Source organism: Medicago truncatula, chromosome 8, assembly GCF_003473485.1.
Source record: "Medicago truncatula cultivar Jemalong A17 chromosome 8, MtrunA17r5.0-ANR, whole genome shotgun sequence".
Taxonomy (NCBI): domain Eukaryota; kingdom Viridiplantae; phylum Streptophyta; class Magnoliopsida; order Fabales; family Fabaceae; genus Medicago; species Medicago truncatula.
The window spans coordinates 37,442,600-37,466,045 of record NC_053049.1 but is presented as its reverse complement, the minus strand read 5'-3'; the positions used below and the strand labels follow the sequence as shown (position 1 = coordinate 37,466,045).

The following is a 23,446-nucleotide window of genomic DNA, read 5'->3' as shown; positions in this document are numbered from 1 at the left end:
TTAAAGAGGGCATGGTCGCAATTGTAAAAGGAGCCATGATTAATTATATAAGTAAAAATAGAAATAAAAAAGGACAAACAATCTCAAATTGCAGGGCAAATCAGTTTTAACCAATCTCTTATGTATAATTGCAGCTGAGCCACACACAACGGTAAGCTCAGTAGGTAACACCCAAAAGGAAAAACAAAGTATAGTTGGTCATTTCAGACTAGGAAACAACAGGATATTATTTGTAACTTCAATATTCATTCAGACCAAAGATATGCATTTCATCAAAAAATTAGTAAGCTTATTAGTACGAAAGAATAGTTCTTTTTGGGACGACAGAAATATTTGTGGTAATATAACCTGAAGAAAATAAACAGTATACGCATATTTTGAGCTTATTCCAACTATGCAGCTTCTTTAAGTTTCTTTGACATGCTCCACGTATGCAAAACTTTGCCAAAAACATCGTAGAATACAATACTAGCATTGGTTTTTGATATCTGCATAGACACGAATCCTTGCCCATCATGATACAATTTCAATTCTTTCGGATCCCATGGCTTGATGTCACCCCCCCATGCCTTTGATCCGCCTCCACTTGTGAAAAAATGAATTCCACTACAATGTGTACGCCAACAGCGGAAGCATGAATTTCACAGCTGTGATGAAGTTGATGTTAACTATTTACAAGTAATAAAACATGCTTACCTCTCTTTGTCAATTATGTGTTCCAAGCAATGGTCATGTCCATTGATGTATGCATCAACATTGTTTGACTACACAAATAGTGCAGAAATTGGTTACAAATTGTAATAGGCACAAGGAACACATAACTTCATCTAATGTATCAAGGTGAGAATGACAATAGGGTTGATTCATTTACCTTTAAGATGGGAAGAAGCTGCTCCTCAAGCTCTTGGGTATTACCATGAGGCCCAGCAGATTTGATAGGATGATGAGCAACCACTATCTTCCATTTTGCCGTGGATTGCACCAAAGCTGAATCAACTTCCTACAATAATTCCAAATGTCAGAGATAGTCGACAATTCCTCTCCTTAAGTACTAATGTGCATGAATTGAAATATGTATTGATACTAATTTAGAGTCTTTAATATCAAAAAACCAAAAAAGGTCGGTGGTAAGAGCTTAGCATTGTAACCTCAAGGTACTAAGTTCAAATCCCCCTAGGAGACGGTTGTAAAATGACCTATTACTTGATTAGTAAAAAAATTTAGAGTCTTCAATATCCAGAACATAAAAAAGTTCTTATTTAAAAAATGTCACAAGTTTCTAAATGATGTGATAATTTTCAATTGTGAAATTATTCTTTAAAAAAATTGTATGAAAAATGACTAACCTTCAAGAGTTCTGCACGGTAAGATTCAAGAGGAAGCACACCTTTCCAATCATAGGTGTGCTTTCCTGGATCCGTAAAGTACTCTTCTACGAATGGAGTTGTGTCCACAAAGAAAAATTCCACATTATCTGTACCAAAAAAATAGAAGAATACTCACAAGATTATATATAAAATTAAGTTTCTTTTATAAAAGATGATATAAGTTTTAGTTTAATCTATAAATTCTTTTGTTATTTAATTGTATAAAAAAAAAAAATGTTTCAACATCAACTATATTAATTCATACATATTATGATTTCCAAAAAATATAAATTTGTGTTTGATTCAACTTGTTTTGTATCCAGATAGCTTTGAAACCAAATTTTGTTTAGAAGACCTTAGAAATAAACAAGTTTTTCTGTAGGAAATATTCAAAACCCAACTTGCATTAAATTTGTTAAAAGGATTAATACCTGTATCAAGAATAAAAGATCTCAAGCAGACCCATCTGTTATCTTTTTGTCTTAGAATTGGGCTTAATTGTGCTTCAACATCACCTCTGTAGTCATGGTTTCCCAAAACTGGCACAGTAAAATGAAAAATGAAAATAAATATTTTCATTGGCAAGTTAATTTATAAAATAGAAACACCTGCGGCTAAAGTTTTAAAGCAACTATTTAAAAAAAAAAGGAATAAAGCATTAGTATCATTGATTGTTTGTAAACGAAGGAGGTTAGAGCTAGCAGAAAGAGTTAGACATGTCTCAAATAAAATTACTTCAACCGGAGGGAATGTATGAAGAGAAAAAACACAATGAAACTTTTTCAACTTACCATTGTACCATATTTGTTGCAGACTTGGGGCAGTGTAGATGTCAACAAATGACTCGTAGAATGCTGGATCATCAACTCCTTTTAGGCCATCATCGTAAAAATTGTCACCAGTTGAAACCACAAATTCTATATTCAGATTCTTTCCTACAATTCCCATCTGAAAATCAAACAAAAATGAGGAGGGAGTTACTACTTGGTACTAATAAAAACTAAAAAGGATAACAAAAATCACATAAACAGCTTGAAAATTTTAATATTGTAATGAAGATACCAAGTAATCTAAATTATAGACTTGATTTTTAAATTGAGTATGGCCTTTTGAAAGCCTGATATGACTTGTTAGTCAGTTTAAAAGCATATTTCATATGAATGTATTTTTTTTAATCGGCAAATATATTATAAAACACTCAGTTCAGCTCACAAGAAACGGTCTGAAGCAAGAAAGACATATACAACCACTGCTTAGCAGGAACAACCAAACTAACAAAGAAATACCACTAATCACCAACTTAAATACACCAAAGTAAGAAAGCACAAAACAGAAGACTACCAAAAGAAGCCTAAACACACCATAACCAGACCTGGAAAGGACAAAAACATCAAATAAAAAAAACAGTAAAATACACTGCAACACAAAAATAAACATCACTAAACCAGCCCCAAAAGAATCTGCAGCAAACAATAAACAATCCCCTACTAGACACCAACCAAACCAATAAAACTGCCATCCAAACCAGCTACATGAGCTCAAGCTACCCACCTGCTAAATCAAGGCAGAGCTACCAGGAACCGAATACAATCAACAAAATTAAAATCTTGTCAAACAATTACAAGGATCCCAACACCACTCGTAATACAAACAATACAACAGTTTTCAGCAACCCAACCCCCCCCATCTCCATGAAAACACTTTAATATCATCCACCACCTCTTTTGGTTCCTTCTTCCCATTTTCAAAAATTACCCAATTACGTTCCTAGCCTTCCAAATAGCCCAAATGATTGTATGCCAAATCATCCAAAAACCCTTCAAAATTTTCTTATAACTCGCAGCCCCACTTAGATAGTCGAACAAAATAAATAAATTCGGGGGAATAACCAAAACCAAACCAAGCCACTGGAACACTTCATACCGCACTTGCGAGGCAAAATTACAAAACAAAAAGAGGTGAATTAGCGTTTCCAGAAACAGTCTATTATGAAGGAATAACCCCACGCTGAGCTAAATCACTTCTCGTGGGAATCCTATTATGAAGGAGCTTTCAAGAGAAAGCAATAGTCTTTGTCGGTGCTGAACTTTTTCAAACATGACGAAACACACAACTATTCAACACATCAAGGTTTACCTCATTCATAAACACCTTAGCAATCACAGAATAAGCAGATTTATCTGTAAAAGAGTCACCATCATCAGGACCCCAAACCCACTTGTCCTCCTCCAAAGACAGAAAAGACTTAGACAATAGAGCTACTAGGTGAACTAGTAAATCTACTCAAACAACCTCCTCCGTCAATTGAAAACCCATCTCCAAACTCCACCTTCCATAACCCCCATATCCCTCACCTTAGCATATTTTTGCTCTGAAATACCAACAAGCCACGCAAAGCTCTCACAAAGAGGGCCGTTGCTGATCCACCGGTCTAACCAAAAACACGTCTGACCAATTGTTGCCATCTGGAACATCTAGAGCCGAAATATCTTTCCACCGTCTAGACAAAAATACGGAGATGAGTCGGTTCCCCAATCCACCCTATTCAAAATCTGATCCCCATACTTCACAATTAAGCCACCCTTCCAAAGCGAACCTCGTTTTGAAGGATCCTCCATCTCCACTTAGGCAGAAGGCTTAAATTAACCGCTCTCACATCTCTCACCCCTTGCCCCCCATTTCTTTTAGATTGACACACCACCTCCCACTTTACCAAATTTATTTTCTTACCGCCTCTGACACCTCCTTATAAAAACTCCCTCTGAATCCGCATCATCTTCTTCCAAACATGAACCAACATCAAAAAAGACATGTAGAAAATAGAAATTACGTTCAGAACTGAGTTGAAAAGAACTATCCGACCACCGAGACTAATGCGCTTGTACCCCCAAGTCTCCGCCGGAGTTGTTCTAACATAGGCTTCCACGTGGTGGGAATCCTAGAATATGCACAAACAGGGAGATCAAGGTACTTAAAGGGAACTGCTCCTTCCATACAATTAAGAAAAGTACAAGCCATCTGCAAGAACAAAGGTGATACATTGACTCCAACTAAACAACTTTTTCAGTAATTGACCTTCAACTCAAAAACCATATCAGAACCTCTCAGAATTACCTTCAAAGTCCACAGGTTATCACTAGAAGCCTTGTCGGCTCAAAGCGTATTATCTGCATATTGCAGATGCGAACCCCCCCAATCCATTGAGTCTTACGCCTTTTCAAAATTGACTTTAAAGACCATACATTCTCGACTTATTTTCTTCACCAAATTATCACCTCATTTACCACCATCACCCCATCCACCTAGTTCCTACCTCTTACAAATGTCGATTGGGTACTAGCCACAAACGGATTCACAACTCGAGTTAGTCTCGCCGCCAACACCATTGAAATAAGTAATCTGATCTATGTTTGAATAGACTAATAAACCAATGAAATTAAGCTCTTTTTTGATATTTAACATGATATTTTAGAGAATTTGACTATATATGATATCATACTTCAATTCGAATTACATTTAAATATGTGAAAAATTAATGTGGAATACGTTTAAATTACTGAAAAAAAGTTAAAAAGCTTATAATTTAATCCTAACAACAAAATTTGATATAATAATATTAATAAAAAAAATATTATTCATAATTACTTAAGTAAGTCGGCTTAATAGGTCTAAAATATTTTTTTATAGCTCGTAGTCTGATCTTTTTAGCTAAACATACATCTAAAAATTATTTTTCATAAGTATTTAAATAGGAATAAGTCTAAAAGGTTTTTTTTATAACTCCTGGTCTTTTTAGCTAAATGAAATTCTAAAAAAGTGATAGCCTTATCTATTTAAAAACGTTTGACCTCACATCTGTCTGGAGTAGGCTAGGTCGTAGACTCCCTTCTAAGTCGGTCTGGCTTATTCTATTAATACCCTAGCTGTATGCTGCAGTCTCTAAGGATACATATGCCTTATGCTAAACCAAAATTAATATGCCTCATGCTAAATTTACAATTTGAATTGAAATGAAAATAAGTGCTTTCAAATTTTCTCTAATATACAACCCTTCTATTTGAACACTCATTCAACATTTCATTTTCTCTTTATCTATCTCTATCTCTATCTCTATCTCTCATGGTGTTGAATAGGTGTATTCTTGTATGGTGTATGCAAATAATTTTCTATTTCATCCACAAATTCGACCACAGTACATTAGCGACAAGCCAACATTATTATGTTCGACAAAAAGATAAAGTGGAGTTGATGATAAGGTTAGTTGGCCATGTGGCACACATGTGGGTGAGGTTTAGAAAGAACAATGTGCATGAAGGGACCGTAATTTCAATGGAAAATTACACAAGTAGTAATAAATTACTCAAATTGAAGTTTGTGGTAAATAATTACCTGATGGGCCACCAAAGATTGATTGTAGTTTCCCTTTCTTCCCCAATCTCCAACAACCAAAAAGTTAAGAGATTGTTGTTGTGGTTTTAGATGGTGTTCAAACCTTGGAAGCTTCTCAGCAATGGAAGAATGATTCGACAATAAGCATAACAAGACACTAACGGCGATGATAACAGAAGATAACATGTGTTGGTTTAAACACCAAGCCATGGCTTTCAGCGCTTGAAAGTTCTTTCTCACGGTTTTTGTAACTTTTTTGAGTTTTTCTTTTTGCAATGGCTCCTCGCTAATTGAAATTCGAATTATTATTTTTTATCTCAATCACTGGTTTATATACAGGGAAAGTTTAACATATACTTTCTTCATCCCTAAGTATAAGCAACTAAAAATTTGTTTCTAAATATAAGTCGTTTTTAAATTACTAAAATATTTATTGTTTCTTTTTTGAATAAACCTCTAATTAATATCACTTAAACACTTTAAATTGGAAAAATTAAAATTTATTACACATATACCGAAGACATTTTAGGCGTATTCATTCATAAAATAAACACATTAATTACACTATTAATTTTATTAATTTTTTCTTAAGTGAAAAAAGAATTGTGTTTGTATTAACAGACAGAGGGAGTAGTATTTATTTCCTGATTTAGTTCATTATCTAGTTCATATATTGTTTTTTTTTTTTTTTTTATATTGACGAAATGACAATCAAAACTCACACATAAGGGATGAAAATGGTGTTCGAACCTCAACCACGATATCTGACCTTACAATTTCGACAATTTTTCCTATTGAGTTAGAACATGTGAATCAACTTATATATTGTTTAATTCCAACATTTTTTTTTAATTAATTTAAGTTGTCTATATTTAAAATAATGTATTAATTATCAAAACTTGAGAATTAACTCTTCAAAACAGATTTATGTAGTGAGAAATGTCTTTCATTTATAAACTTATTTTTAGTCGTACCTCATTAACATCTATCACAGATCCGAATAAAATAATTATATCGAAATATGTATCTACCATCCAATTATTTATTATCATATTACTTTTATATTTAATATTTAAAATAATTTAAACTTAGAATTAGTTTTACCTACATAGTAGAAGTGCATGATGTTCTGTATAGTTTTGAGACAAAAACTCATCCGATCAAAATATTAAAATACTTGCGGTTCAAAATTAGTCTTTTTAAAAGACAGATAAAAACTTAAAAAAAAGGAGAAAAAAAAAAAGCAGCAATAGCTTACTCTTTTTATAAGACAGATAAAAACTTATCTTCTCGTAAAGACTAGAGCATAGGACGAGTCCTCTTTGGTATCCATTACTGTCCCACCTCTAAATACTGTTTGAATCGGACCGCTTTAGATTGATTCACAGTCTAAAACAGTTCAGACCTTACTCTCTTAATTAACCCCAATTATATTTTTTATAGCTCTAAATTTCTAAAATGCAATAATCGTTTCATAAGGACTCAAATAAGTGCATGTTTGTATTTGCGCAGAAATTGTCATAATCAGAGTGGGACGCCGCGATTTTGACAAAAACTACACTTTGAAGCATCAACAAAATCACGACGCCACCATGATTTCGCCAAACTCACTGCTCGACCAAGAACTATAAGTGGTTGACTTTCAAGAACCCATCATCTACTGGCCTCGTCAACATTGAAACTTCTATCAATAGCATAATTCACAAAACTGTAGAGGGGCAACACTTGATCTCCATACTTCTCAAATCCATCCAATTCCTCCAAAGCCTTTGCTCTAAGTTCTTCAGCTACCTCTGCTGCTTTTTCAACCCCATAAACCTCTACATAACTCTTCCCGCTGTTTTCCCTGTCTTTATCTCCCTCAGGTTTCAGTCTCTCTTCCAAAATATCATCTACAATAGCATACAATACTCCAACAGCTCTACCATACCTCCTCAGTCTCTCTATCTCATCATCTTCGGCACCGGCCAACAACCCTCCACACACTGCAGAACACTCCGCCATTTCACCAAACTTTTTATCTTGTATCAATCCAACTGCATTTGGGCCCCCTTTAAGGTCCAAGAACTGCCCTGCAGCCATTCCAGTGGAACCCACACAGCGGGCTATCTCAGCAATGACACGAAGTACACGGGGCTCAGGTACAAGGTCAGAGGGAGTATGTGAAACAATGTGTTGAAATCCAAGGGGAAAGAGTGCATCACCCGCCAGAATTGCCATGTCAACACCATAGATGGTGTGGTTTGAGGGCTGGCCACGGCGTGACAAGGAGTCATCCATGCAGGGAAGATCATCATGTATCAATGAAGCGGCATGAACCTGCTTGCAACTAAAATATAAGTTCCAAAATCCATACAGTTTATCATCATCATTATTTATTTATCTGAAGTGTATATAATTATATAAACACTTAATAAATCTCACTTTGTGTCCAATAAGAAATACAAAACAGAAATATTCAGAGAAACCGTTAAGGTATTGCTATAATCATTCTTAACAGACCATCTAAAGGTCAATGCATGTACTATTTTAAGCAGATACAACTAGCTAAAAATGGAATGCAAAACTGTTACTTATATGAGCAACACAGTATTACTGCAACTAAACATGCAGTTGGAAAGAGAAAGTAAGTCCAAAGAAAAATAAAGCTCATCCTCTCACTGCAGTTAGAAACAAATTTATTTGATAGATAAAAGTACAACTCTAGTAGGTCAACAACATAACTGATAGACCAATCTCTGGCGAGTGTCTTAGCATAAAAAACAAACTAAAAACGTAATACAATAGAATGAATATGAAGTGGCAGATTATAGAAAGAAGATTACCATTTCAAGGGCACATGCAGTGGGGAAGGCAGCAAGGCGACTGCCCCCGAAGAGTTCGCAAGCAGATATACACATAACAGGGGGGGATCGCTTAGCACCTTTAGCAAGGGCAGAATACCTCATAGCTTCATATATCTGTTGAGGGAACTGAACTTCAATGGCTTCATCAAGCTTCTGATTGATCTGCGTCATTAGAGAAGTCCAATATGTCTTCAAATCAAAGTGAACAGCTTTTGATCGGATGGAAACCGAAGAAGGAGAAGGAGCAGCCATGGAGCAGCGAATTGGAAGGATACGATTCGGAGACTTTTGGAAACGCCCGATGTTTAAAGAGGGCATTGTCGCAATTGTAAAAGGAGCCATTCTAACTCTATAAGAAGGGAAAAAAAAAAAGTTATCAAATGCATTCAGATTGCATAGTAAATCATTTAAACAATATCTAATGCAATCCCTACTAATAATTGATCATTTCAAAGTAGTAAATCACATAATGCAATTTGTAACTTCAGTATTCATTCAAATTAAAGACATGCATTTCATCAAACAATTAGTGGGCATGAAAAAACAAATCATATCTAACAAAAGGGATTTGGTGTTTCTAAATTCAGACACAAACAAACACCAATTCACTAAGAACTGCAACATTTCAGCAACATAGAATCATGTTAAAGAGAAACCATTTTCAACTAGATTCAAATAATTAAACACCCACCACCCCAAAATTGGAAATTGCACAAATTAGTGATGAGAATTAAATGGGGAAAACAATGATTGAATTATATAAAACACCGTGAGAAGAAAATACAATGAAGTAGAGAGAAAGAGAGAGTTGAGTTGAATGAGAGATTGATTACCGATATGAAAATGGAGTTGTGGTGATAAGGTGGCAGTGTGAAATGGCGTGACTGTACTGGGTTTGGCATTGGTGCTTTTCGTTTTCTAGGTGATAACAACGGATAAAGTTAAAATTATATTTTAGATACGTAGATCCTTTACTCAAGCAAACATTTACTTTCCATATAGTGGGGCTACTTTTTATGCTATTTTTGTTGAAGGGAAGATGTTCAACTCTATTAAATTCATAGTTAAATATGTTTTTTATTCCTATAAAAATATAAATTTTTCGTTTTAATCTCTCTAAAATTTTTCTTCTATTTTTAATCGCTATAAGATTTTCAGTCACCATTTTTTATCTTTATTTTTAAGTCAAATCATGTGTAGCATTTGCATTTTTCAATAAAATTGTGCATAATATTGTAAAAATTTATCCAAAAATAATTAGTATTTTTTAACAAAACAATTCCATCTAATTTTTTTGGGAAATGTTATTGTAGTATTATAAACTTTTATGGAAAATTTTATTCAAAAATATGAATTTTACATATGAGTTTACTTGTAAAGAAGGACCAAATATGAAAATGGAAAGCTTCTAGAGGACTAAAAGTTGAAGAAATTTTTTAGATGGACTAAAACGAAAAGATGATATTTTTTTCCAGAGATAAAATACATATTTATCCCTAAATTCAAATACAAATTCAATGTCATTTTAAAAACTGAATCGGCAAAAAAATTACAATATCAAGTTTTTTTTTTTTTGGTCAGGAAAAAAAAGTCATAATTTGATTAATTTTTTTTTAATAATATAAAATGATTAAATATCTAAAAGTAATGTGATAAGATAAGAGTGATAGAAATAGTCATTTCTCCATATCAACAACGTTGAAGATCTAATAATTTGATTATATATGTAACATATTGAAGTTGATTTGTTTGAACCGAACAAACATTGTACAAGACAAAAATTAAACAGTCGCACCAAAATGACGAATAAAACAACACCACATCGAGACAACAAAATTATGAAAAACACAAGAAAAATCAAGATCTATTTGAAAACCACTTATTTAAATTGAAAGATGGAGGAAGATGAAGAGTGTCGACTCCAGGTAAAAAACTAACTCAAAATCACCACTAATAACAAAAAATAAAAGTGAGAACTTACAAAGATAAATTAGAACCGACTATGTTTGAGACATCAATTACTTTATATGCTACTAACCCTTGTTTCTCGAGCAAAAATCATAATAATTTGGAGTTCGTAAAGTAGAGTTTGATTATTTTTTAACATTAAAAATAGAGTTTGATTAAGAATTATTTTTATTTGAATTAGGATTATCTCGATATGTTTTTGATTGAATCTCATTAACCAATCAAATTTAATCACATTTTATATAGGGTAATGCTCGTAAACACCCAACCAAAAATTAAAAGGTGCGGGTTATCGTCTAATATTCATAACGAACAATTTGTCATGAGGAGAAGCTAATATGTTTTAGTTGGAACGTGTATTCTGCAGAGCAACAATAAGCTTTCGTCAGAATTATTTCGCATGATATAACGCAGGGTTATTTCACCTTTGAAATTTGAGATCCGTGAATAATATTTTGTTGCTCCAAAATTAAGTGTTTGTGGAATCCGAATTAAAGGGGTATGTTAATTAGTTTTAATTCAGATTTAGTAGTTCCGTGAGCTTAACTCAGTTAGTAAAGACAATATTAATATATGTAAGGTTCGGGTTCGAATCTCAAACACCGTCGAAAAAATTCAGATTTAGTAGAGTTGATCAATTAATTTGGGTTAGTTAAGTGTATGATTTGTATTCATATATCATAACCATCAATAATACAAAGTTTATTCCAAGTGTTCTCTCAATGAGTGGTTATGCAAGTGTTGCGTCATCATCAATTAAAGTTGCAACAATAATATAGTAAGATGTGGATTTTGAAAGATGATTTCATATTATAATATTATTTGTTGAAGGATACTTCTTCATATTCAAATATAATAATCATGCATGATATACATTTTTATAATAATTAAATCTACCCTGAATTGACTATTTATTTATACAACATCAAAATTAAACTGTTCTTATGGACCCCATGCATCGAGTAATTTCTCTTTTCCAGTTGTACAAATGTGGATAATGGATGATTGGCCCTATCGACACTCCATGTTGATTGTTTGAATCCTACACAATCATCTTAATTCCACTTCAAGTAACATATATAAAAGGCCATTAGAGTGTCTTATCAAAATCACCCCAAAGTCCCAAACCTTTCTTCTGACTCCGAAATCACCATGTCCCTTCTAGTTCTAGTTGTATTCATAGCGACCATAACCCAATGTTTGGTTTATTCCTCTGCAGAGCTTCAGTCGTTTGAACATGCACCTAAACCAGATGGGTCTCTAAGCTTCTTGGTGATTGGAGATTGGGGAAGAAGAGGTGGTTACAACCAATCTCAAGTTGCATTGCAGGTAATGTATATGGATTAACTTGGTGAGCTTAATGTAGTGTGTGTGAGTTAAAAAATAATATTTTTCCTAAAAAAACAACTTATTTAACTATTAATTTAAAGAGTGGGTGTATCGGTACACTCAAATATATTGGATGTACACTCAAATATATTGGATGTACCATAGAATTTGATATATATATATAGGGTTTTGCTAGAAGACATCTTTTATGAAGGTGTCTTTTAACAAGTTATTCTATGAGCATTTGCTAAAAGACACCAACTAATTTTTATGAAAGTGTCTTTTAGCAAAGTTATAACTAAAAAGTAAAAATCACACCGAGATGTAAGTTGTTAAAAGACACCTTCATAGGTGGCTTCTAGCAAAACCCATATATATATATATATATATATATATATATATATATATATATATATATATATATATATATATATATATATATAGGATCTCCAAACTTCACAAAAAATTATTAAAGCAAATATAACGAAGTTTCCCTTAACATGTTTTTCCTTGTTATTCAAAGTGGGTGCTTAATTAATTTTAGTACAACTTATTTATTTTGATTCTTAAAAAAAAGGCTGATCACGAACAAATTTTGTCCACAAATTTATAATAATATTCAAAAGCAACAAAAATATATACCAAAATTTCCCATAATCATAATTTTGTTTATCAGGTGCACTAAAAAAATGAATTGTAATTTTTTTATGAATAAAAATGTTTTAACACTAAGCACAAACTTCCTCCAATCCAGTGCCTCACAAAAATGTGATAATTAGATCCTATAAATAATTATATATTTCAACAATTTTTATTAATTTTTCAAAAAATATATTAAGTAGGGTGCACAAAAAAGAAAGAGTGTTCTTCTATAAACACTCATCTCTATAAACACACAAAGTTTAACTATGTAAAGAAGGTGAATATTTAGTTCGGTTCTAAATAGACCAATAATCCACATTTTGTATGCTTTAAAATAAAGTTGTTTGGATGATAAAAGGTAATAGAATAAAAAATTGCATATAAGTTACAAGCAAAAGATAAACAATTAAAGGTGCTGTAGTGTATATCTCTATAATGCTGTTTGTCAAAAAAAAAAAATCTCTATAATGCTGTCTTTAAGTGGTTCAGTTCTTATTTGGACCGAAACATCTAAGGTCATCATCATGAATAATTATTTTACTGTGAATTGAAAAGGCATGAGTTATGAAGCTATATAAATTATTCTGCTTAAACTTATCTAGAAGATATTGTTTCCGTAAATACAACTCAAATTCAAATAATAAAAATATTGTGGGACATTTAATATGATGTAGGTTTTGTTTTGAAAGAATGCATAGTAAGGATGTAGGTTGAATATGCAATTCTTCACTTATAAATATTGATTCCGTGGACGAGACTATTTGATAGGAGTCTATGGCTTGACGTATTTAAAGTTTGATTCGATTTGATAAGAGTCTATGACTTGACGTACTTAAAGTTTGACTTAACCTGAATCATTTAGTAAAATGACTAGATTTAGACTTTTTAAAATGATTTGTTTATTTTTTGTAATTTTTTTTTGGTTATTTAAATAGATCAGGGTCAAACTCTTTAAAAATCTGACAAAAATAGTTACAATAAGAAATTGTTTACAATTTGTTATTTAGTGGAACATACTAACCACCTAAACTTAATTATTTGTTCATGTGATCAAATATTCTTGATATTCTAAATTTGATTATACATAATACATCTGCTTGATAAAGTATTATACACTTAGTTCCATTGCAACAAAACAAAATTACTATGCATAAATTTGTTTAACAAGCAAAATATATTAACAAAAACAAATTTAAAGGGTATCCCAATAGAAGTACATAAGATAGTACAATTTTAAAAAGTTATTATAATATATTTTTTTATTTTTTTTGATCAAGTAACTTAAGCGTTAGAATTCTTCAAAAAATCAATGTGATGTTTGGAGTTCGAACCCCGACCTCTGCGTATATTATACAATGTCTTATCAATTGAGTTAAGTTCATAAACATGTATTTTTCTTCCATATGACCATCCTATTGTAACTCATTTTTATATGTGTTGTATTCGTTGTATTTTTACATTTTGTGCGTTAAGAACACAAAATCCACTCTTTTTTGTCGCATTGGGGTATATCACTGATGAGGAATCTGAAGCCCATCTCTAGAAATAATGTTTTGAGTTTTCCATGTGTTCTATTCTTGTCTTGACTCTAATTAATTCATCTTGTTTTACTACTAGATGGGTTATATTGGAGAACAATTGGACATCGATTTTGTGATTTCCACAGGCGACAATTTTTATGACAATGGCTTGAAAGGCATAGATGATACATCCTTTCACCATTCATTCACCAAAATCTACACTGCTCCAAGCTTGCAGAAGCAATGGTACAATGGTAAGACTTTAAATTCATAACTAAAATTTCCATCTCTTGCATAAAACAAAGCATGTCCCACTTATAAAAACATTTTTAATTCTTATCTTATTAAATGTGAAACTTCTATCACTCTCAGTCTCTCACACATACTCACTCATCTAAGACAGAACATCTAGAGTGTGATTCGAGTGATCCGATGATGAGATTTGATAACATATAGATTTTAAATAAACTCATACTATTTATAATTTGAATTGAGTTTAACACAACCTAACAAAATAGGGTTGTAAGGTGAAAAATATCCATACTAATAAAACATTTACCAACGATCTCATCTCATCAAATGTGAGACTAATAACATGACAAGACACCTTGGTGTCTAAAATTTAGAAGAATTGATCTACATAATAAAAAAAAAAACCTTAATTTCAATTATTGGAGCCACTTTTTTATAAATCAAATGAAAAAAAAATTAAAAGCAGACAAAGATACACTTAAGCAGAAGTTTTGCTAAGCATAGCATATGACACTTCAACAGATGGATTTGATTAATTTTACATGTTTTAAAAAAAAAAAACACTATTGAAGATGTAATTATAACATAGTTGGTGTCTACACAACCTTATTGGTTCTGCAGTTTTAGGAAACCATGACTATAGAGGCAACGTTGAGGCACAGCTGAGCCCTGTTCTTACAAATCTTGACAATAGATGGTTTTGCTCAAGATCCTATGTGGTCAATACAGGTGAAAAGAATTTTTATTTTTTCCCTCATATTAATTTTGATCTATGTATACATGACATGCAATTGCTAATGAAATCATATTTTGTGTTTCAGAATTTGTAGAGTTTTTCTTTGTAGATACTACGCCGTTTGTGGACAAATATTTTACAGAACCTGAGGACCATGTTTATGATTGGAGAGGCACATGGCCTAGAAAACAATACATTTCCAACCTCCTCAAGGTTCAAACCAATTATCACTGATCTCATATGAATAATAATATAAAACTATTAGAAAAATCATATTAAAAAACAGACCATATATATATGTTAGGCTTTATGTTTTTATGTTATTAATTTACTATTTATATATTATGGGCATCTTCAATAGGATTTGGATTTGGCTTTAAAACAATCAAATGCAAAGTGGAAGATTGTGGTAGGTCACCATACAATTAGAAGTGCTGGTCATCACGGTGATACTGAAGAGCTTGTAAACCAACTCCTCCCAATTCTTGAGGTAATTAAGATGCATTCTCATATTACATTTACAAAAAGAGAGATCCCAAAAAAAAATTCCTATATTTATTATGCTTTGCATTCTGATATTAATTTTATGATTGAATTTCAGGCAAACGACGTTGATCTTTTCATGAATGGACACGATCACTGCCTACAACACATAAGCAGTCTTAACAGGTTCGTTGATACTCAAGTGATATGCATATGATAACAAAAACAAATTAATCACACAATATTAAATGTATGTAGCTGGTAATTAATTCATTGAAGTCTAGCAGAATTTGAATAATGAACATTGAGATTAACCCTAATTAAATCTATGTTATATTATGTTTCATTTCAGTCCAATTCAATTTTTGACTAGTGGTGGAGGGTCAAAGGCATGGGGAGGTGATGTGAGCTGGTTGAATCAAGAAGAGATGAAATTCTATTACGATGGTCAAGGATTCATGTCTGTGCATGTTATTCAAACTGAACTGAATATAGCATTCTATGATGTCTTTGGCAATGTTTTACACAAATGGAACACCTCTAAGCAGCTTCATTCAACCTTGTGAACTAGCACCAAAACAAAGCAGGGGCATAAAAACAAGAATGAACAATTATTGTAAATTGCCTTTAATTGGATCATTTGGTTTGGTTTTGATTTGATACTTTGCAATATTAATTTATTAAAATGATGCAAGTATTTGTATGCTAGTCGTTTAACTTATTAATTGAAATAAAGAACATTATTAATAATCGGAATGTTGAAAAGGAGTTCATTGGACCACAGCATGAGTCTCCAAAGTGTTACACCTGTTCTGTTATGTTCTTTTTAACGAATCTATCAAAAGGTTGAAATGCATTCACCGTTGAAAGTGCATTTTGCAGAAATGCAACATAACTCATGTGTATAGTATTATAATTAAGTGCCAGTGTATGTGATTTGACCAATATGTTGGAAGTATAGAAATCATATTTGATTCAACAACACATTGATTGGTTTACCTAGTACAATTAGTACTATCAAATGCTCTATAACATGCTTAGCTTCTCAATCTAAAGGACATATATTTTCATCAATTTTTAGAGCTGAAGTTTTTTTTTTTTTTTATATGTTAAATGTCACCCCTTTGCTCTAATCATCAAATAATCAATTGGATTAAACATCATTCTCCTTGAATTAAATACAACAGTGGCTGGTTGCACTTCGCATGGCTCTCCTGACTCGTTCGTTTGCCTGTGAAAGTTTATATGGAGATTATATTGGTAATTACGAGGTTTTGCTCATAATTTGAGTTTTTTTTTTATTGCTTAAGCTAACTTACTGCAACCATGCTTGCTATTGAAATTGTTCGCCATAGAGGTTGGATCTCCCTAGACTTGGGCGTGATTCTATCATGGTTGTCAAAGACTTTAACAGCATCTCTCCATTGTCTCTTGGCAACTATAAATAAATGGATGAATTGTTTGTCCATTATTAGAGGTTTTAGATTCATAATTTCCCATATCTACATTGAGGGTAGTACTTGACCTGACTGGTTGCAAATGTTTGCTTTAAATATGATTTTATGCACAATAGGTTTAATCTTCATCAAAGATTGCTTTAAATATGTTTTGGGATTGTTTTTATTTAGTTTGCTTGATGTAGTCTATTATTAGGGTACTGCAAATGAAAGATTAATAACTCATATGGCTTAAACTAGCTAGTAGTATGGATATAGAATATGCTTTCCTATTTAAGAGAACAATACTTCTTTTGGTGATAACTTATTTTTTTTAATAAAAAGTATGTAGTATATAAACAAAGGAATAGGAAAGTGTAGTGTAGTTTCTTTCTTTCTTTTTATTTATTTGATGCAAAGTGTAATTTCTTAAATATATGAAACAAATTAAGTAATATATATCAAAGACTACCACTTCTAGTATACACGAAAGGACAATTGCTTCTCTGTAGTCCATTTTCCAGGTATTGCAATTGCACCATATTTCAAGCACAAACAATTTAATCTTATCGTCCCATCATTCTGGATTGCGCCTTAAATAAATTATCTCAGGAAAAAGTCATTCTTCAAAAGTTGTTTTTAATAACAGAGCCAGTTTTTTAAAAAATAAAAAATACTAAGACAGAGCCAGTGGTGGCAGTATTATAAATACAAAATCCAAAAAGAGTGGAAGTCCAGCCAGAGAGACGCCGGCACAAAATTGAGATTGGTTCTTACTTGTATTATTTATTTTAAAGGTGTCCTGTATATAACAATGCATGTCCCTATCAACTACGGTACCTTGTATTATTTATATTACCATTATTTTTGTATTGGCAATATATTACATTATTTTTCTAATTAAAAACTTTTAAGTCGAGTAAAAACAAAGTTGAATTCAATGAAAGAGGTTAGACTCACACAATATAGTGAATCATTGTTTGAATCTCGACTAGAAGAGATAATCACAGTATTTAAGATAATTGGACTATGAGAAAACTCTAATGCACATATCTACTTATCATCAACAAAGTTCTCATATTGTATGTAGATTCCTCAGATCTTTGCTAGGTTTGAGTTGAGATCAACTTACATTAACGGTTTTATGTTGACATAAATCGTAGATCAAAAACTAAAAGCGTAGATCATTTTGTCAAAAGAAAAAAAAAAGCGTAGGTGAAAGAATAAGTTAAAATTTAAAACTGTACGGATAAATGGCGCCAGGTAGATAATATTAAAAACAAACATTGTGACCTAGAAATAGTATCTAACTATGCATCCATTGTGTCTGCATATTATTGGTGTTCGTTTTTATTTTTAATAATTCAATTCTAAGTTCACACTTTGATATTTAGTCTTTTGTCAAGTTTATTTATCATGTACTCGTCTTCATTATTTGGATGAAGGGACATAATTCAAAAACATAACTAAAACTTATGAAAAATTTATAGAATGACTCTAAATTGACTCCTAGGCAATGTTAAAACATTATATGACTGATTATCATCAATATCAATATTATTTGTGAAAGTGATTGCTTGGAAGTCATTGAATTTGATTGACCGTCTTTAGTGGATCTCTCCTTCCAACTGTATTTTTTCATCCGCAATGCTAAAGTCTGAGATATTGATTTAGAATCAAAGTCCATTTTACTCTGAACAATATTACTTTTGTCATAGTGCAACCTATCGAATTTCAACAAATAAAAGAAAATGAGCTAAGTTGTAGTAGTGAGTTTCTTTTTTTGTTGTTGTTGTTAATCTCATCTTTTAGATAATACTCACATATGTCAATTATATCACTTTTCCTATATTTAATCCAAAAATATATATCACTTTCCAATATACTTGCCTAGCTATAGTTTGTCATGGACCACACTATATAGCTAGCTTAACTCCCACTTGCATCCATGCATCTTCAACGATATAAATTAATATGTGATATATCCTTTAATTATCAACTAAACAAACAGAAAAATTCAAATCAGCAAGAAAAGTGTAGACCCATGTTGTGTTATTGATCAAACTCTCTTCCACTAGCTAGGACAAAAGTTCATATATTGAAATATAATTAATGTGCATCATCTTTTACGTCACATGAAAAGCCTTCCTCTCCTCTTCAAGTCTCTCTCTTCCCTGTAATGATCTCTTCCATTTCTTCTATATAATCCTTTCTGTTGCAAAGCATGCAGAAGTGAGCACTAATTCTAGTCTCTCACCTTAACTTTTATCGACATCAATTATTATATATATGCCATTTCTGTATAACATGTGGCCTACATTAGTGGCTAATAAGATACTCAAGAAGCGACTAGGAAGCACCAACTTCATAGCAGATTATCCTAGTTATGATGAACCTTTGTTGAATTTTGCAGACATTGATCATAGTTCTGAAACAGTTCCTAATCATCCTAAGGACAAACACAAATACAAGTAAATATCCTCTGATCACTAGTACTTGGATGTTTTGTTTCTATTTTTTTTTCCTCTTAACATTTCTAATACTGTTTTTGCTTATTTTCATGTAAAGGATTTTTGTTAGTACATGGAACATAGGTGGGATTGCACCGGATGAAGATTTAAGTGTAGATGATTTGTTGGAGGCAAAAAACAACTCCTGTGACATCTATGTACTTGGGTAATGTACCACTAATCCATGTTTTGTATAGGTACCATAGAAAAAACATGTTTAGAATTGGACCTTTTTTAAGACAAATTATTTATTGTCCTGTTTAATTACAATTCAGGTTTCAAGAAATAGTGCCTCTAAAAGCTTCAAATGTATTGGGATCAGAAAACAATGAGATTTCCAATAAATGGAATTCCATAATCAGAAAAGCTTTGAATAAGGATCATAGAGACAACGTTCATAGTGAATCCACACATGATGATTTCCAATGTATAATTAGCAAACAAATGGTTGGAATATTCATATCTGTATGGACAAGGAGAGATATTCGTCCATTCATTCAACATCCAAGTGTGTCATGCATAGGTTGTGGCATAATGAGATGTTTAGGAAACAAGGTGAGACCTATAAAGCTATAAGCCTATAACTATAACCAACTCCATATGAAATTAATATTATTAATTAATTATGCACCTGAACTTTCATAAGAACTATTCCCTCCGGTCTCAAATGTAAACAACTTTTCACTTTTTAGATTCATCTAATAAATGATGTATGTGGTGATGGACCACATACATCATTTATTAGATGAATCTAAAAAGTGAAAAGTTGCTTACATTTGAGACCGGAGGGAGTATTATTTTGCACCATAACCTCATCACATATGTCATATATCACTGTCAACATTCAATTTGGATTGCCCGTAGGAACAATCCCACACATTCACATAGTTACCACATTAGTAGTTGTTGCATTGATGTCAGACGATCCAGATTTCAATACATATTTTGATATTTCTTTTATTTAAAATATAAAGCTTGAAATTTGGATCATCACGACCATTGATGTGTTTACTGCATGGGTGCGTGAGATTATTGACTTACAATCCAAATCCGTCAACATCGACCTTTTAAAAGAAGCCAATAGTCTAATATCTTGCCTCTAATTGGTTATCTAAAAATCTTATTTGTACACCAATTAATTTGCAGGGTTCTGCAGCCAATAGTCTGAAGACTAAAATCATGCATCTCATTGGTTAACTAAAAATCTTATTTTCTACACCAATTAATTTGCAGGGTTCTGTATCAGTGAGATTTCAATTACATGAAGCAAGCTTCTGCTTTGTGTGTAGCCATCTAGCTTCAGGGGGCAAAGAAGGGGATGAAAAGTGTAGGAATTCAAATGTTGCTGAAATTTTTTCTAGGACTAGCTTTCCTAGAGGTCCTTTGTTTGAATTGCCAAGAAATATTCTAGACCATGAGTAAGTAACAATAGTTTGAAACCGTCCAATTTGATTTCTAATACAACTAGTAATTCAATAATAATTATGTTCCTTTCACAATAAATCATGAAAACAAGGTCCAAATATTTTTTTGGCTGAAATAATTAATTTTTCTTGTAAACAAAGAACCGTCACTAATGATCAATATTCTCCAACTTTGGTCCCCATAGAAAAAATGCTCCAAAATATTAATATGTTAGTCTTTTCAAAAGTTTGAAAAGTTGTCATTAAACAAAGTGTCATGTCTGTTTTCTGGTAGTATAAAATATAGTGGGCCGGTGAGTAAACAGAAAGTTACCAAAGAAAAACGTTGTAAATATATTTTTGCACTTACATTGCATGCACTTATAAAAATATATCCAATGTTACAGTTAACCACATAATCTCTCTAGCTCTCTCAACTTGTACTTAATTATATATATATATATATATATATATATATATATATATATATATATATATATATTCTTGTAGTATTATATTTTAGCCAAATAATTAATCACATAATGTTTTGTGCAGTCATGTAATATTGCTTGGAGATTTAAATTATAGGATTTCTCTTCCAGAGGAAACGACACGCTTACTTGTAGAGAAAAAAGAGTGGGATTCCTTATTAGAAAATGATCAGGTTTGTTGAAAAAGTCATCAACAATTCCCTTAAAAAAATTTCTCTTTAAACAAACTTATCTCTAATTTAATTGCATCCAATGGGAATGAAGCTAATGATGGAGCTAATGAATGGCAACAATTTAAGAGGATGGCATGAAGGACCAATCAAATTTGCACCTACCTACAAATATTGTCCAAATTCGGATATATATTATGGTTGCTGTTGTCCTGGAAAAAAGATAGAAAAGAGGCGAGCACCAGCTTGGTAAGAAATTAACAATACTATAAAATTCATTATTATATATGTTCACATGTACCATGAGAGACCAACACAAACATACACGACATTAATACTAATACGTCGACGTTGATAATAGTTTAAGAAAATGATATTTTTGTAAGTAATTGTATGAATCAGTGTCATGTCAGAGTACTCCGATACATATAGGATACCGAACAACAACCATCCAACACGTATCTGATGTGAAGTGTAAGAGCTACATAAAAAATATAGAATTTTGTCCTGAAATCTGGTTGGCCACTTTATACTACACATTTTTAACATGGTTAAAAAAATTTCTATTTGAGAAGTAACATTTAAAATTGTATATTTATTTAATTTAATTTTTGTTTGTTAATCTTAATTTTAGGTGTGATAGAATAGTATGGTATGGAAAAGATTTGAAGCAACTTGAGTACACAAGGAGTGAATCAAAACTATCAGATCATAGGCCTGTTAAGGCAATTTTTACTGCAGAAGTAAGGGTTTCATCTGAGGTCAAAACCTTACAGAATTTGTCTCTATCAGAAAGATTTGAGCAAATTAAAACTCCTTTTGAAGTTTCTACCACAGATGAACTTGTATGTAGAAAACAATCAAGTTTCCGGTTGTAAATTAACCATCAGTGTGATTGTGGACATAAATTAATGTGTATAAACAAGAAAATAGAATTAGAATTTGAGTGGAAAGAAAGTGGGAAAGTTGTTGTAGGGGACATAAAGTTTTTGTTGCTGAGGAGTATACAGTAAATTTGGTTGTCGTTGAATTGGATTGTATTCTTGTTATAATGTGAAAAATGATGCACAATGAAACGCAATACTCGATTAAATAACATACATGATATTTGTACAACTATTTTAAAACAATTTTTAAAACAGATATCATTCATTGAAGAATGTTTGAGAATTTTGAATGTCTTAATATTAGAGTCGTAAATAATCTCATGTATCTTGAAGCTTAAAATTAAATTAGCATCTAGTGCCCACTCCAAATAACTAATCAAATTTTTCTTGTCGAATATGCAACATGAGAATCAAATAGGGGACTTAAACTTATTTATTAATCATGGTATTAGAAAAAGTAAAACTACTCTCCAAAAAGACTGAAATATAATTTATAAGCCAATTATTGAGCTAGTTGGAAGGACATTAATTATTTTTTTAAGGGTGTTAGAAGGACATTAATTTGGTTTGAACCGGCATAAGGTATGTATTGTTATCCTCTTTCCTTTTCTCTTTTTGATGGGATTTTTTTTTTTGGTAAATCAAATGTATTTCTTCACGTAGTGGCGGAGTTAGGATTATTATAAAGCCTGCACAAAATAAATTTGCAACATATTTCTAGGGGTTTATATAAGAAATTGCAAGCAAATAATAAAAAAAATCTAAAGAAATTGTCCAATTTATAGGGGTTTATATAAGAAATTCAGAGGAATTTACATAAAAAATTGCAAAAGTTTTTTGGGTCAGAGTCCGGACAACTGCCTAGACTCGTCGAACCTTGAAACCGCCCATGTCTTCACGTGCAACCGTAAAGACTAATTTTTTAAGGTATTAAAATTTATTTAAGAGGTTAACATCTTTCATCAAATACTTTTTTTCTTACGAATGTATTGTTATATTTGTTGTATAGGAAGAGGG

General features: G+C 31.8%; 4 protein-coding genes across 8 annotated transcripts; 2 read left to right on the top strand and 2 right to left on the bottom strand.

Moving 5' to 3' along the window:
* Positions 1-178: 178 nt before the first annotated feature.
* Positions 179-6,112, bottom strand: LOC120577317 (purple acid phosphatase 3). Of its 3 annotated transcripts, none has more exons than XM_039828484.1 (7): positions 5,757-6,112; positions 2,159-2,315; positions 1,799-1,906; positions 1,347-1,474; positions 872-1,000; positions 697-764; positions 179-606 (listed from the first exon to the last, which is right to left on the bottom strand). In XM_039828484.1, exons 1-7 carry the CDS (start codon positions 5,964-5,966, stop codon positions 393-395), a joined length of 1,014 nt encoding a protein of 337 aa, XP_039684418.1. In that variant the 5' UTR covers positions 5,967-6,112; the 3' UTR covers positions 179-392. The 3 variants fall into 3 exon arrangements, with proteins under 3 accessions (XP_039684418.1, XP_039684419.1, XP_039684420.1); XM_039828485.1 differs by lacking the exon at positions 5,757-6,112 and adding an exon at positions 2,919-4,803; XM_039828486.1 differs by lacking the exon at positions 697-764 and having other exon boundaries at positions 509-647.
* An 834-nt stretch (positions 6,113-6,946) lies between these two features.
* LOC120577316 (heterodimeric geranylgeranyl pyrophosphate synthase small subunit, chloroplastic) lies at positions 6,947-9,569 on the bottom strand. Of its 3 annotated transcripts, none has more exons than XM_039828482.1 (3): positions 9,436-9,569; positions 8,582-8,951; positions 6,947-8,075 (listed from the first exon to the last, which is right to left on the bottom strand). In XM_039828482.1, the coding sequence occupies exons 2-3, from the start codon at positions 8,942-8,944 to the stop codon at positions 7,410-7,412; spliced, it is 1,029 nt and encodes a 342-aa protein (XP_039684416.1). In that variant the 5' UTR covers positions 8,945-8,951; positions 9,436-9,569; the 3' UTR covers positions 6,947-7,409. The 3 variants fall into 3 exon arrangements, with proteins under 3 accessions (XP_039684416.1, XP_039684415.1, XP_039684417.1); XM_039828481.1 differs by having other exon boundaries at positions 9,371-9,558; XM_039828483.1 differs by lacking the exon at positions 9,436-9,569 and adding an exon at positions 9,294-9,433.
* Positions 9,570-11,577: 2,008 nt separating this feature from the next.
* On the top strand, positions 11,578-16,315 carry LOC120577290 (purple acid phosphatase 8). Its single transcript, XM_039828408.1, has 7 exons — positions 11,578-11,899; positions 14,159-14,315; positions 14,935-15,042; positions 15,135-15,262; positions 15,411-15,539; positions 15,651-15,718; positions 15,885-16,315. The coding sequence occupies exons 1-7, from the start codon at positions 11,723-11,725 to the stop codon at positions 16,096-16,098; spliced, it is 981 nt and encodes a 326-aa protein (XP_039684342.1). The 5' UTR covers positions 11,578-11,722; the 3' UTR covers positions 16,099-16,315.
* Positions 16,316-18,982: 2,667 nt separating this feature from the next.
* On the top strand, positions 18,983-22,642 carry LOC120577318 (type IV inositol polyphosphate 5-phosphatase 9). Its single transcript, XM_039828490.1, has 7 exons — positions 18,983-19,439; positions 19,537-19,644; positions 19,754-20,033; positions 20,712-20,896; positions 21,437-21,545; positions 21,637-21,791; positions 22,177-22,642. The coding sequence occupies exons 1-7, from the start codon at positions 19,258-19,260 to the stop codon at positions 22,418-22,420; spliced, it is 1,263 nt and encodes a 420-aa protein (XP_039684424.1). The 5' UTR covers positions 18,983-19,257; the 3' UTR covers positions 22,421-22,642.
* The last annotated feature ends 804 nt before the right edge of the window (positions 22,643-23,446 follow it).